We start from the raw sequence: 15858 nt of genomic DNA, 5'->3' as shown, positions 1-15858 counted from the left end.
AGACGTGGAGCCCCCCAACACGGTGTTGTTGCACGTCCACCTGCACACCAGGAGGGAGGGTTACCGCAGAGAGAGAGACGCATCGCAGAGGGCACTACCCTCGCCACATGGTCCACAGACCGAGGCGAAGCTCCCCGGACCTCTCCGAGCAGCAGTGCACACGGAGGCGCAGATTCGCTCGACATGTAGTCGTGGAGATCTGCAGGCTCTTTCATGCCGAGCTGCTCCTGGCTGGCCCCAGCACCAAGTGCTTACCTGTCGCTGCCAAAGTCACCACTGCCCTCCACAACTTCTCCTCCGCATCCTTCCAGGGTGCAGCCGGCTACACCGCCGATGTCTCTCAGTGGTCTGCGCGGAAGAGCCCTGCAAATACACCTGCACCTACTCTGCAGTAACACGATGGGTGGCATCAGTGGTGGGTCCTCATAGTGATACCCAGGAGCGGGCATTATTGGACACAACAGACAGGATGCGCGGAGACATGGCAGTGGTGGTGCCAATATAATGTGTGCTGTTTGTAGCTCTGAAATTCAATATAGGTAACACCCATGGCAAACCCTCCGACACCCTTGTGCACCCCCTTCATGCTCACGAAACATTTGCCTTACGCTGCCTACTGCACATATGTGATGCATGCCCTGTGGCTGCAGCACAGGTGGTGGCAGGTTGAGTGAGGCTGGCCGTCAGGGAGATGCACGAGAGGGTGAGTATGGGATAGAGCCATGAGATTGTATGAGGATTGGGTCGCGTGTTAGTGGCAGGATGAGTACTGGCGAGGTGAGTAGGTGGAGGTAAGATGAGGATGGGGTTTGAGTGGGTATGAGGGGTGATGTGACAGAGTAGTGTTGGCGGTGCCAAAGGAGATGTGGGGTTGGGGCAGTGTTGTGGCAGATGGAGTGTAGGGGAAAGACTTTGTGTTCTCACTGTGGCTGATCTATTGAGGTCATTGCAGCGCCTCCTGCACTGTATGCAGGTGGGCGATATGTTGGTTGCGCAGGTGACCCCCTCTGCCACCTCGAGCCAGGCCTTCTTGGTGGCAGAGGCTGGCCACTTCCTCCCGCCCGCCGGGTGGAAGATCTCTGTCTTCGCCCTCCTCCTCACCCCATCTGATGATACCTGGGGTGAGGCATCATTAAACTGGGAGCAGCCTTCCCCCTGGGCTGCTCCATGCTGAAATTTGTTCCATTGGTTGCAGCATCTGTCAGTGGAGGACTGCCCCTTTTAACTAGAGAGCCTCCAGCTGACAGATCGTACTGCGCATGCGCAGCCCGCCCGACGCGCAGACCAGCAGCGTGGACCCCGGAGGAGCAGGTAATTGATTCCTATTAGTGTGTTGCCTGCTACGATCGCGCGGGCAACCCACTAATTTCACCGGGCGTGTTGGCCACGCTCCCGAAACCCAACCCGCCGGAAACCCGCAGGCCTGGTAACATCGAGCCCATTATCCCTGGACCAGGTCCAAGGAAGAAGCACTTAGTGAAACGTAAGCAGGTCATGACCTCTCATATTTGTTTGGGTCCCTTTGATCAAACTAAGAATGTAACATAAGGGGTCATTGTAAAAGTAGAGCTGACCCGTCTGTAGTTCTTTGCTTCGGTACTGACTTGTTGGGGAAAACTGACACAAAACTGACACTAAGGGGGTGATTTTAGGAGGCAAATGTGGGTGCGTTGGGGGATCCAACCCGCCGGCTTCCGAGTTTCCCAGGGACCCACCTGTGTGCGCGCTGGCAACCCGAAAACGGAAGTCCCGCATGACAGTTAAAGAGCCAAATGTACCTCACTGAGGTACTTAAGGCACTTTACCTGTGACAGACGAAGGGATTAGAAAGATTTTTTTTTAAACTTACCTGGGTGGCTTGCCCACCGCTTCTGATTCACGCTGGTGAAACCAGGTGTGAAGGGCCGGATCAAGGTAAAAGAAACTAAATACATTAAACAAAAAACCATGCAAGTGAAAACACTAAATGCACCTACCTTTGAAACCTGCTCCGATGTCCCCCGCACCGACGTTCCCCCACCCCCAATCTTCCCCCGAAGTCCCCCTCTTCACCCCCCCCACCTCCTCCCCAGTCTTCCAGTCCAGCGCCGGATCCTCCATTCTCCATCCCCCACCCCCACCCCCCAACATGGTCTTCCGTTCCAGTGCCGGATGACGTCAGGCTCTCTCTCTTTCTCGCCCCCCCCACCCCTTTGCGTTGCAGCCCCTGATGGCAGCCAGCCTGTCAATCAGGCTAGCTGTCGGGCGCGAAACCCGGAGAGGATGTTAACCACTATCAATCAACGTGCGATCGCATTGGACATGGTAAGTTTGGTTCATGCGGGTTTGCCACGTGCCCAATCGCCTCGCCCCCCCCCCCCCCCACCCGCTGCCATCTCGCCTCCCCACTAATTTCGGGGCCTAAGGGTACGGTAGCATAGTGGTTATATTACTAGACTAGTAATCCAGAGGCCTGGGATAATAATCTGGAGTTCAAATCCTGCCATGGCAGCTGGGGAATTTAAATTCAGTTAATTAAAAATAAAATCTGGAATAAAAAAAAGCTAGTATCAGTAATGATGAAACTACCGGATTGTCATAAAAACCCATCTTGTTTACTAATGTTCTTTAGAAGGAAACCTGCCGTCCTTACCTGGTCTGGCCAATATGTGACTCCAGACCCAAAGTCATGTGGTCGATTCTTAACTGTCCTCTGAAATAGCCTAGCAGGCTCACCACCACCTTCTCAAGGACAAATAATGCTGGCCTGGCCAGCAAAGCCCACATCCCACGATGAATTAAAAAAAGGGGTGAGCCCTTCTGACATATTGGTCCAAACTGGACATTTGAACAACCAGTAGTCAGTACATCTACATAGTATATCTACTTACTAAAGAGGAAACATCTGAGAGATGTATGGGGTCCTGTTTAGACCCATACTGACTTTGTAATTGCCCTATGGATTTAAAGCTCAGCCCCAAGAACCTGGAGTTGCACCATCAAAAAAAGTCTCCTCCCTCCTCCTCAGAGAAGGATAGTGCTATTACAAATAGCTTCTAAATGCCATAAGCTCTCAGGCAAAGGTTCCCAAGCCCTGAACAATTGGAATTCAGTCGTGATCATCAGTATCAGATGGCCTGACACTGCAGGATCACCACTCCAACATCTGAATCAACATCAATGGTGTCCCTACCAGCATATGTCCCTGGGTATCACTTAGCACCAAGCTGGATCTCTGCTTTACATCAGTGGGCAGTGATATTGAAAAAACAATACATTTTGTTCACCTGTTTGCTTTAAGTGATATTCCTTCCATAGAACTTTCACTACTAGCTTTGTGACTCAATGGACTGCATCAAGTGGAGTGTATCCATATAGAAAGTCTAGCCTGAAGGGGAGGTAAGCCATTAAACACTTTAAACATTAAACCATTTTTTATAAAGGCTCAATTTAACTTTATGAGGACACTGAGTAACGTGGAAATACATGAATCGCCGAGACTGGCAATATAATAAAATGTCCTACAAATTCACAATCAGCTTAGAATTTCTACTTTGTCGCTCTACATTCGCAAGCCCTCATTATATAGTTGCTACAGGCAACTTGCAGCCTCTTAATGTGTCTCTGAATCCACCCAATGCCCATTTTTTACTTGAGTCTCCTTTGCAGTTGTTCAAGTGTCTCTTGACTTCACCTTTCCACATCTCGCCCCCACCCTAGCTGCTCAATTGTAATCTAGATACAGATGGCAGGGAGGGATTATCAAAGTCATTAGGGCAAAGGCAAAAAGGAGATTGGAGATATGGAGCAGGGAAAAATTTCAACTCATTGAAATAGAATGGGAAAGTGCTAGGTGAGACTTCCGTCTGGAAATAGCTGCAGCACCAGATCCAAGAAGGGTCAAGTTGTTGAAAACTGCAGCCAGATGGCCTCCAGCCTCTCAGTGAAACCTGCTGCACCCCAACAACAATTTGAATTCAAACAGCACCTTCAACAAAAGAAATGTCCCAAGATGCTTCACAAATAGGTGTAAGTAAAACAGATGGAAAGCTGGAGGGGAGAAATTAGGAAGGGTGACCAAAAGCTTGGTCAAAGAGGACATTTTAAAAAGTGGACACACCCTGACTTCAAATACATAAAATGGCAAATAACAAAATCAACATGATCAACGTGGTGCAGGTAGCATTTTTTGGTGTAAGGTTCTGGCACTTAGTGTAATGAAGAGCTATTTTTATACTAGATTATGTTATCAGTGATTCATTTGAGAACAAAGTCTAGAATGTGGTAGATGAAAGCTTAATGTACTTGTGCGACATTCCTTTGTCCACTATTTTAATTGAGATGTTGTCCCATTCAAAATAAATAAGTTACAGGGGTTGAGATGTAGGGTGCCAGGATTTGTAAATGAGAACAAGGATTTTCAATTCAGTGTTTTGGGGGTCCTGTTGTCCTGAATGTGTGCCCCTCATCTCGACAGGGTGGAATGCATCAGCAGCATAAAATGTGAATGTGGTGACTGAAAAAAATACTCCTGAAAGACATTCTTGCTCCTGAGACATGACAAAGCTGAAGCTTGGTCTACTGACACCAAGGCTCCGATTTTAACTCTGGGCCAGTTTTTGGCAGTTGAGTTTTGATGTCAGGCCCCAGGATATTTTAACTCCTAGATCTCATTCACTGACCTGCCCACTGCTGAAACGCAATTTCTGGTGGGTCAGCCACAGGCCTATTTAAAGCGGCAGTGTATCTCAAAGCGAGGTTGAATTTCCTTCTGCAAGTTTTCGCTGTTGGGAGTGGTGGAGCAGAAACTGAATCAGCATGAGTCGCAGGGAAGCCCAAGGTTCTTTGGAGAAATTAGAAAGGGTGACCAAAAACTTGGTCAAAGAGGAATTTTAAAAAGTGGACACACCTTGGCCTCAAATACATAAAATGGCAAATGACAAAATCAACATGGCGCAGGTAGCATTTTTTTCTATTTTTATACTAGATTATGTTATCAGTGATTCATTTGAGAACAAAGTCTAGAATGTAGTAAATGAAAGCTTAATATGCATGAATAACATTCCTTTGTCCACTATTTTAATTGAGATGTTGTCCTATTTAAAATAAGTAGGTTACAGACTTTACAAGGCCTCCCTGGAAGTCCTGCTGGAAGGGGTTGGGCGAGGAGGGAAATTCTCTTCCCAGCCAGTGCCAGTAAGATCCTGAAAAACCAAGTCCACCATGCATGGAGAGAGATTGTTGAGGTTGTCAGCTCCAGGAGCATCACCCCCAAGGCTGGGATCCAGTACAAGAAGCACTTCAACGACCTCAAAAGAGTAGCAAGGGTGAGTACAGCTTTTCACTTCTCCAGTTCTCAACAACACGGCAACAATAGTTTCCCCCCTCCGCGACTTGGTGTGAATGGTGCCAACTCATGTTCTGATGTGTTGATTTATGGCCTTCCTTCAATTCTGATAGTTTGTTACTCATACAGTACTTTGAATCACAGAAGGAGGCCATTCGGCCCATCGAGCCCATGCCGGCTCTTTGTAAGAGCAATCCAGTTTGTCCCATTCCCCCGCTCTTTCCCCGTAGCCCTACAAATTTTTTCCCTTAAAGTATTTATCCAATTCCTTTTTACACCACGATTGAATCTGCTTCCACCACACTTTTAGGCAGCACATTCCAGATCGTGACTACTCGCTGCATAAAAAAGTTTTTCCTCATGTCACCTTTGGTTCTTTTGCCAATCACCTTAAATCTGTGTCCTCTGACCCTTCTGCCGATGGGAACAGTTTCTCTTTATTTACTTTATCTAAAGCTTTCATGATTATGAAAACTTCTAATCAAATCTCCTCTTAACCTTCTCTGCTCTAAGGAGAACAACCCCAACTTCTCCAGTCTATCCACGTAACTGAAGTCCCTCATCCCTGGAACCATTCTAGTAAATCTTTTCTGCACCCTCTCTAAGGCCTTCACATCCTTCCTAAAGTGTGGTGCCCAGATCTGGACACAATACTCCAGCTGTGGCCGAACCACAAATAAGAATGAGAAGTCTAGATAGAAAAGCAATGATCCTTCCAGGAAAATGTATAACTAATTCTATATAGTTAAAATTTCATCAAATTGCATTCCTTTGTGTAAAAGATGTTCCATGAAATTCAGTGCATAAGTTCTGGCATATGGTGCTAATAGCAACAACCTCCAGGAGGCAGCCCCAGAGAATGGTGGCTTTGTAAAGGTAAAGATTTTCAGCATCAGTTGGCACCACAAAAATGAGATGCCCACTTCTCAAAGAAGGGTACAGACTGATTCTGGAAAAACCCATAGTGGTCTTGACAACACCCTTGATAATATTTTATTTTTTAAAATTGCGGGAGGAAATACGGTGCATTATAAGTACTATAAAATATGATGTATACGCTACACTAGTGATTTCAATCACAGAAACCATGCAGTAAAAGATTGCTCATGCACACAAATTAGACACAAGACTCACACGTCATCAAAGATATGCTTCCCAAAATTTAACAGGATTTTTCAATTTTGAAAATTGATATATATGTTCATTAAACATAAATGCTAATGACTTTTGCTGGTCATGATAGTGAGTGTTGGAAAGTTACTACACCAAAATACTATTAGAAATCCAGCTATACAACCAGAATTTTAACTGTGGTTTGACTACCAGTTCTACCTACTGCACATGATCAGCATGCAAGCAATACATTTTGGGCATTGCAGTCGCTGTTTTGTCTGAACACAAAGCCCTCTTTTGTACTAGTATAATATTATCTGAACATATTTTCAGACAAAAGACGTGATAAATATTTTACTGAGGGAAAAAGAAAAGACACATGCAAACACAATTTTGCAATCTTTTGATATAATTATGACAGTTTTCATACTCTAATCTCACTTTTCTACGTCAAGGTCGTATTTAGTTTGCTTAAATATTTACCAAAAAGAAAAAAAAAGAGTTTTGGGACAATATAGACACTTGTGACACTCCCTTTTCAGTAAAAAGAGAAGCACGTCAAAGGGGGAATGCACTATGTTGAACAAATATAGCGAAGTGTAAAATACAATAAATGTTGCAAAAACATGATTCATTAAGCTTTATTCATTCTGGCCTTGATTGCTAGCTAAACCTAAAAGGCCGTTTTGAGGTTGCTAATATTGCATCCTAATGTTTTCAAGCAGGGACAAGACTGGAGGACACAGTAAAAAGCAATAAAAACACAGGGAAGGAATAAACTGTTAACTTCAATAACAAATACTTGTATGTCATCCAGTAATCCTCCTACCTTCGTTCATTATCATCAAGATGAGCAAAAAGAACATTCTTAGAAATAGCTTTTGCCAGTGCGGTCATAGTCTTGTAGTCCTTTGGTATAACCTGTGAAACAGTACAGGAAGATGAAGTCCACTGCAGGATTCTATCAGCCTATAGTTGGCGAGACAGTATACAAGTTACCAAGGGACATATTAGATTTTTCAGAATATAATGTTTATCAACACATAATCCAGTACACTGGTGGCTACTAGCATAATGGAACATAAAATAAGGGAAAAAAATTGGTAAAAATACAATATAGATGTTATAATGACTATGTGTAAGGTGTACAATTTGTTTCTTAAAAAAAAAGTTGTTCAAGTGGCAGCCTGGTGAGAAACACAATGGTCATGCACACAAGGATTCACTACTGCAATTTCCCACATCAAGCTGCCCACATCAACCAGGTGATTAAGGGGAAAACTACATGTAAAGGCATTTGGCTTCACAATAGTGAAATAGGACAAATAAAAAAAACTATCTTACACTACCTATCTAATGTGAAAGGGGAACATGGGAAGGGATTGGTGGTGAATTTTGCTTTCAAGGCAAGCATCAACTGCTTTAAGTTAGGAAAACAAAGACCAATGCTGCTCAGCATTAATCACTAAAAATAGCACATTCCATGGCAAAGATATGGCACTTCCACTACTCACCATAGCCATGCTTATCACCTCTCTGACTCAGACTAGAATTTAACACCAATTATTGCCAAATTATGGACAGTTTGCACTGCTGATGCATCCACTACAAACTCAATATAGATCTTTCCAAAGTACTTCGAAGAGAATCCTTACAACGAGAGAAAAGAAACTTTGTTCCAATAGTTTGGCTAGTTTCAGACAAAGGTTCCAAAAAGCAGCAACATAAATCCTGAAGGGTGCAGGTGAGGTTCTCATCTAGCAGCATACGAAGATATTAGAGGATGACTGGTATATCACATCTGAAATGACTTATGTGGTGTTTGAGACCAAAATGGAAAATATTTTGGCCAACAGAGTTTTCACCGCTGATTGGTGGGAATCTTAATTGTATTAAGCTGGCTTTCTCAAGAACCAGGGCATCAACTGGAAGCTCTATTGGTCCCATACCAAATGTTTTATGGGTTGAGGAGGTCTTCACTGTACAGGGTCCTGTAGGAAGTATTTGTGTACATAACCAAGAATCAAATGTAAAATGAGGCAAGAAAAAGATTATTTGCCTAAGAGTGTAAAAAGGTGATGAGCCATGTCCCCCAAAGAGATGAATTCCCATGAAATGAAGGAACTTTCCTGTTTGCAGGTGATGTTTGAATGAATATGGAAGAATCATGATTAATACCCTTTTGTTTATTCTGGAGGATTTTCTAAAAAATGTTTTAATTTACAGAAGCAAAAGCCAGTATACTTAAACAGGTGAAGTAAACCTAGCCAAATGTTCTGCAATTCCCAAAGCAGCATTACCCAAGTAATTTTCCCATTTACTAACTGGGTTAATGCTCTTGTGCACTGAGAATAATGAATGAAGAAGAAGAATGAAAGTTTGACATAATATGAAGACGTTCAGTTATTTTGGAGAAATTACTTTCAAAAGTACTTCTCTCTCTCAACCCATTTCCTGGATATGCGGATGGAAAAGCGATTTCACAAATCTCTATAAACAGCACTCCGCAGCAGCAGTCATGAAGTATCAATAAGGTGCCTGGAATTACCTGCCAAATGTTTTTTCAGTCCTTCCTGTGGAATCTGGTCTCCAGTTGTAATCTCACTCCAACAGAACAAGAGATTAGGAATTTGGTGTGTGGATAACTCTGGACACAAACTTGTACCCTATCATTACATGACACTGGGCATTTAAGCACTGGGCTCACAAACTACATTTTTAGTCTTCTTCTCTTTCCCTCTCCCTACCATACACTTTCACTTTCCTCCCCAACAATGCTGTTCACTGCCTTGGATCCTCATCTATTTGCGAGTGAACGGAAGGTTTGGGCTTCGGACTTCTCAACAACTATCAATGCCTATGTTACCAGACAGCTCAAGGGGGTAATCAAGTAAACCTAACTATTCTTTGTCAATTTAATTTTCTTCCTGATGAAATAAAATGCCATGTTGTTGTTTACCCAGCAGACGGAGCAAGAACTGGCAAAATATACCCAAACACACAATTTTTTTTTGAGAGAAGTCAACTCAAATGAGTTTTTAAGAGCACCCAAGGTACTGCACTTAAACAGAAGATGCGATTTTTCGTTATTTTATGGGTCCCCATGTAGAAATCTGAAGAATTGTGGCAAAAGGTTTTCAAAAAGCTTACATTCAATTCAGACTAATAATACTTCATCAACTCATATTTCTGCATAAAATGCCAACCAGTGTCATACCTTTCGAACATAAGAGACGGCATCTTCTTCAGTGTATACTTCAGCACTCACACCACCTCTTCTGCGCCTGGCTTTTACGACTGGATTTGGAGGTGGTGGTGAAATCTCATCATCATGAGAGTCTGACTGAGAATTGGACTTCTGACGAGCCAAAATTTGTTTACATTCTTCCTATATTTAGACAAGAAAAAAATTTGTTTATATATATATAAATATGTCACCGTGCAAGAACATGTGTTTTACATAACTGTACATAAAAAGCAGAGTAAGTGTGGAGTTTCTCAAGTTCTGAAAATAGAAATGTGGAGCAATTGTTTAACTCAAAATAAAATAAGTATAAACGACAACAGGTACAATGCCATTTAGTAACAGGACAGTCTTTTCTTGTCCTACCTTTTGGCCTCCACTTGTGTCTCGATTCACAAGCTGTTCTGTTTGTTTATGCACTCATTCTTGTGGCCTATGTAGAAATCACAACAGAGAAACAGGCCGTTCGTCCCAACCAGTCTGCGTTGGTGATGATCCTCCACAGAAGCAGTAGTCTTAATCCCACTTGCCTGTTCTGTTCCAATATCCCTTTATTCCTCTTTGGCTTTAACCATCTTAAATGTTAACCTATTCTTAAATGTTGACTTGGTTTCTGCTTCAATCACTAACTCTGGTAGTGCATTCCAGTCTCAGAACCCTTTGTGTAAAAAGGTTCTCCTTCTCTCTGTCTTAAATCTCTTACATTTAATCTTATATCTACATCCCCTTAATCTAGACTTCTCAATCACTGAAAGCAGTCTGTTTCTAACTACTCTACCCATTCCTTCATCATTTTACAACACCAAGTTATAGTCCAGCAATTTTATTTTAAATTCACAAGCTTTCGGAGGCTTCCTCCTTCCTCAGGTAAATGTTTCCCTGAGGAAGGAGGAAGCCTCCGAAAGCTTGTGAATTTAAAATAAAATTGCTGGACTATAACTTGGTGTTGTAAAATTGTTTACAATTGTCAACCCCAGTCCATCACCGGCATCTCCACATCATCATTTTAAACATCTCTACCAAATCACCCTGTAATCTAATCTGTTCTAACAAAGAGCCCCAATTTTTCAAGTCTTTCTTCATATTTTTATTTCCTCATACCATGCAGCATCCTAATGAATCTGCACTGTACCCTCTCCATTGCTTCAGCATACTTCCTATAGCGTGGAGACCAAAACTGCACAGTGCTCCAACTGTGGTCTTACTAAGGTTTTATAGATACAGAAAAGTAAGACTTGCATTGATATAGCACCTTAATGACCTCAGGACGTCCCAAAGCACTTTACAACCAATTAGATACTTCTAAAGTGTAAGCACTGTTTTAACGCAGACAGCGAGGCAACCAATTTGCACAGCAAGCTCCCACAAACAGCAATGAAATAAATTACCAGATCATCTGTTTTAGGTGTTGGTTGAGGGATAAATGTTGGCCAGGACACCTGGAGAACTCCCCTACTTTACTTTGAGTATAGTTGGGATCTGTTACGTCCACCTGAGAGGGCAGATGGGGCCTCGGTTTAATCTCTCATCTGAAAGACGGCACCACCGACAGTGCAACACTCCCTCAGTACTGCCCTGGCATCAGCCTAGATTATGTGCTCAAGTCTCAGGAGTGGGACTTGAACCCACAACCTTCTAACTCAGAGGCGAGAATGCTACCACTGAGCCACAGTTTACACCTTGATTCACCATTAAAATTCGACTTTTATATTGCCAGTATCCAATTAGGAACATAGGAACAGGAGTAGGCCATTCAGCCCCTCATGCCTGCTCTGCCATTTGATAAGATCATGGCTGATCTGTGATCTAACTCCATATACCTGCCTTTGGCCCATATCCCTTAATACCTTTGGTTGCCAAAAAGATATCTATCTCAGATTTAAATTTAGTAATTGAGCTAGTTTCAATTGCCGTTTGCGGAAGAGAGTTCCAAACTTCTACCACCCTTTGTGTGTAGAAATGTTTTCTAATCTCGCTCCTGAAAGGTCTGGCTCTAATTTTTAGACTGCGCCCCCTACTCCTAGAATCCCCAACCAGCGGAAATAGTTTCTCTCTATCCACCCTATCTGTTCCCCTTAATATCTTATAAACTTCGATCAGATCACCCCATAACCTTCTAAACTCTAGAGAATACAACCCCAATTTGTGTAATCTCCCCTCGTAACTTAACCCTTGAAGTCCGGGTATCATTCTAGTAAACCTACGCTGCACTCCCTCCAAGGCCAATATGTCCTTCCGAAGGTGCGGTGCCCAGAACTGCTCACAGTACTCCAGGTGCGGTCTAACCAGGGTTTTGTATAGCTGCAGCATAACTTCTGCCCCCTTGTACTCTAGTCCTCTAGATATAAAGGCCAGCATTCCATTTGCCTTATTGATTATTTTCTGCACCTGTTCATGACACTTCAATGATCTATGTACCTGAACCCCGAGGTCCCTTTGGACATCCACTGTTTTTAACTTTTTACCAATTAGAAAGTACCCTGTTCTATCCTTTTTTGATCCAAAGTGGATGACCTCACATTTGTCTACATTGAATTCCATTTGCTACAGTTTTGCCCATTCACCTAATCTATCAATATCCCTTTGTAATTTTATGATTTCATCTACACTGCTTACAATACCACCAATCTTTGTGTCATCGGCAAACTTAGATCTGAGACTTTCTGTGCCTTCATCTAAGTCGTTAATAAATATTGTGAATAATTGAGGCCCCAAGACAGATCCCTGCGGGACTCCACTCGTCACATCCTGCCAATGTGAGTACCTACTCATTATCCCTACTCTCTGTCGCCTTTCGCTCAGCCAACTTCCTAACCAGGTCCGTACTTTTCCCTCGATTCCATGGGCTTCCATCTTAGGTAACAGTCTCTTATGCGGAACCTTATCAAATGTCTTCTGGAAATCCATATAAATAACATCCATTGACATTCCCTGTCCACTACTTTAGTCACCTCTTCAAAAAATTCAATCAGGTTTGTCAGGCACAACCTACCTTTCACAAATCCATGCTGGCTCTCCCTGATTAACTGAAAATTCTCGAGGTGTTCAGTCACCCTATCCTTAATTATAGACTCCAGCATTTTCCCGACAACAGATGTTAGGCTAACTGGTCTATAATTCCCTGGTTTCCCTCTCTCTCTCCTTTCTTAAAAAGCAGAGTGATGTGCAATTTTCCAATCCAGAGGGACAGTTCCTGAATCTAGAGAACTTTGAAAGATTATAGTTAGGGCATCCGCAACGTGCTCACCTGCTTCCTTTAAAACCCTGGGATGGAAACCATCTGGTCATGGGGATTTGTCACTCTTTAGTGCTATTATTTTCTTCATTACTGTTGCTTTTCTTATGTTAATTTTATCGAGTCCCTGTCCCCGATTCAATATAAGTTTTCTTGGGATTTCCGGCATGCTATCCTCTTTTTCGACTGTAAATACTGACGCAAAGTAATTGTTCAACATGTCCGCCATTTCCCCATTGTCAATGACAATATCCCCACTTTCAGTTTTTAAGGGGCCAACACTGCTCCTGACCACCCTCTTTTTCCTAATATAACTATAAAAGTTCTTCGTATTGGTTTTGATATCCCTTGCAAGTTTCTTTTCATACTCTCTTTTTGTAGCTCTTACTATCTGTTTTGTGACCCTTTGTTGATCTTTGTATCTTTTCCATTCGCCAGGATCTGTGCCATTTTTTGCCTTTTTGTATGCCCTTTCCTTATGTCTTATACTGTCCCTTACCTCTTTAGTTGTCCATGGCTGTTTTTTTTGGCAAGCAGAGTTCTTGCCCCTCAGGGGTATAAACCGATTCTGTATCACGTTAAATGCTTCTTTAAACATTTCCCACTGATCATCAGTCGTTTTACCCATTAACAGATTTGCCCAGTTTACTGTGGACAGTCTCGCTCTCATCCCATTGAAGTCGGCCTTGCCCAAGTCTAGAATCTTAGCAGCTGATTCACTTTTTACCCTTTCAAACACTACACTGAACTCAATCAAGTCATGATCACTATTGGATAGATGTTCACGCACAGTTAAGCCGTTAACTAAATCTGGTTCATTACTCATTACTAAATCAAGTATGGCTTGCCCCCTTGTTGCCTCTAAGACATACTGCTGTAGAAAACTATCCCGGACACACTCAAGAAATTCACTACCTTTCTGACAGTTGCTAGTCTGCTTTTCCCAATCTATGTGAAGGTTAAAGTCCCCCATTAAGACCACTATGCCTTTCTTACACGCTTGTCTAATCTCTGCATTTATATAATCTAGCACTTCAGAGCTGCTGCCAGTGCTCCTATATACAACTCCCACTATAGTCTTTGATCCTTTCCTATTTCTCAATTCAACCCATAAGGTCTCTGTTAGCTGCTTACCTCTCATTCTATCCCCCTTCATCATTGAAGTGATTTCATCTCTAATCATTAAGGCTACTCCTCCCCCTCTTCCATTTTCCCTATCTCTCCTGTAGACCTTATAACCTGGTATGTTTAGTTCCCAATCCTGACCATCCTGCAGCCATGTCTCAGTAATAGCTATCATGTCATACCCTCCAATTTGAATTTGAACCTGTAGTTCATTTAATTTATTCCTTATACTCCATGCATTTGTATATAGAACTCTTAGTTGGGCCACACACCCTAGCCTGACCTTCAGCTTTGATGCTGGGTTAATCGCCTTACGCCTTCTGGTTTTTACTTTATCTGTCGTGCCTAAAGTACACTTTTTTCCGCTGCTCTACGCTTTTCCCTTTCACTTGTTCTTGAACAACTGTTTGTATTGTAAATTTCCCCTGGGTCTTCTCCTCTCTTGCTGCTCTCAACTTTACTCCCTTCTGACTCCCCGCTCAGGTTCCCATCCCCCTGCCACCCTAGTTTAAACCTTTCCCAACAGCACTAGCAAACACCCCCCCGAGGACATTGGTCCCGGTCCTGCTCGGGTGTAACCCGTCCCGCTTGTACAGGTCCCACCTTCCCCAGAACCGGTCCCAATGTCCCAGGAATCTAAATCCCTCCCTCCTACACCATCCCTGCAGCCACGCATTCATCCGGTCTATTCTCTTGTTCCTATACTCACTAGCACGTGGCACCGGTAGCAATCCTGAGATCACTACCTTTGAAGTCCTGCTTTTTAATTTATCTCCTAACTCCTTAAATTCACCTTGCAGGACCTCATCCCTTTTTTTACCTATGTCATTGGTACCAATATGGACCACGACTACTGGCTGTTCACCCTCCCTTTACTGACTCCTGCATTTCCTGCTGAAACCACCTGGTCGCTACACATTTATCTCACACAGATTGCCGAATACCATTTCCCACAAATCTGGGAAATATTTCAGCGATGCTTAGATCTTTTCCTCCAACACACATTATCAAACAAAGCATGCGGTATTTTTGCACAGACCTCACACTGCAGTAAACATCTCACCATTCACTTGTTATGATAACAAGCCATTTCTTCCCAACTAAAAATACGTGAAGATAGCTCCAAGCAGTCAAAGATTCCTGACCTTGCTTTTTAAAACCTTTATTATATCTTGAGCAGTGTATGTCAGTTGCAACCAAAATGTCACACAATATATGCAATGTTAAACTGTTTTTAATGATTGAGGTCAAACACAGTAATTCACTGAGCAGCACGCACATCTATACAAACTATAACCATTATGCTTTTCCAGGTTGTTAAAATAATTGTGTATTGCTTACAGGGCAGTAATGCACACTTGCTACAATGACAAAATTGTTTCCTTGCAATTATGTAAATTTTCTCCAACTGCAATTCCACAAGTCTAATAAAGATCTTTTATTTATATTATAGTTATGATTCCCTCAGAGTGACAAGAGGTTTAATCAATTTCAACCTAGAATCCCAAAGCAGTAGATAAAAAAATACGCTCTTTGTGCTTATAAAAAAAACTACCTATCTTGTAGGGTATTCTTCGTTCTTCTGAGCATCCACTCCACACCACTGACCTGAACCAGGGCATGTTCTTTGGGGAGGAAAAAAAAAAATCGCATCAAGGAACGATCTCTCTTTAAGAAAGAAAGAACTTAAATTCATATAGTGCCTCAGGACGTCGCAAAGCGCTTTATAGCCAATGAAGTACTTTTGAAGCGTGGGCACTGTTGGAACGTAAGAAACGCAGCAGCCAAACTGTGCAAAGCAAGGTCCCACAAACA

The 15858-nt window shown here is 42.8% G+C and overlaps 1 protein-coding gene across 4 annotated transcripts in view; it reads right to left on the bottom strand.

Moving 5' to 3' along the window:
* The window catches only part of prkar1b (protein kinase, cAMP-dependent, regulatory, type I, beta), a 134743-nt gene that overhangs the window by 73225 nt on the left and 45660 nt on the right, over window positions 1–15858 (bottom strand). For all 4 annotated transcript variants that reach the window (XM_068003477.1, XM_068003476.1, XM_068003478.1 and 1 more), the window contains exons 3-4: window positions 9657–9827; window positions 7269–7360 (exon numbers count right to left, since the gene is read on the bottom strand). In XM_068003477.1, coding sequence (XP_067859578.1) covers window positions 7269–7360; window positions 9657–9827 — 263 coding nt within the window. The remainder of the gene's footprint in view (window positions 1–7268; window positions 7361–9656; window positions 9828–15858) is intronic.

The sequence above is a fragment of the Heptranchias perlo genome, chromosome 22 (genome assembly GCF_035084215.1).
Source record: "Heptranchias perlo isolate sHepPer1 chromosome 22, sHepPer1.hap1, whole genome shotgun sequence".
Taxonomy (NCBI): Eukaryota; Metazoa; Chordata; class Chondrichthyes; order Hexanchiformes; family Hexanchidae; genus Heptranchias; species Heptranchias perlo.
This window is presented reverse-complemented; position numbering and strand designations above follow the sequence as displayed.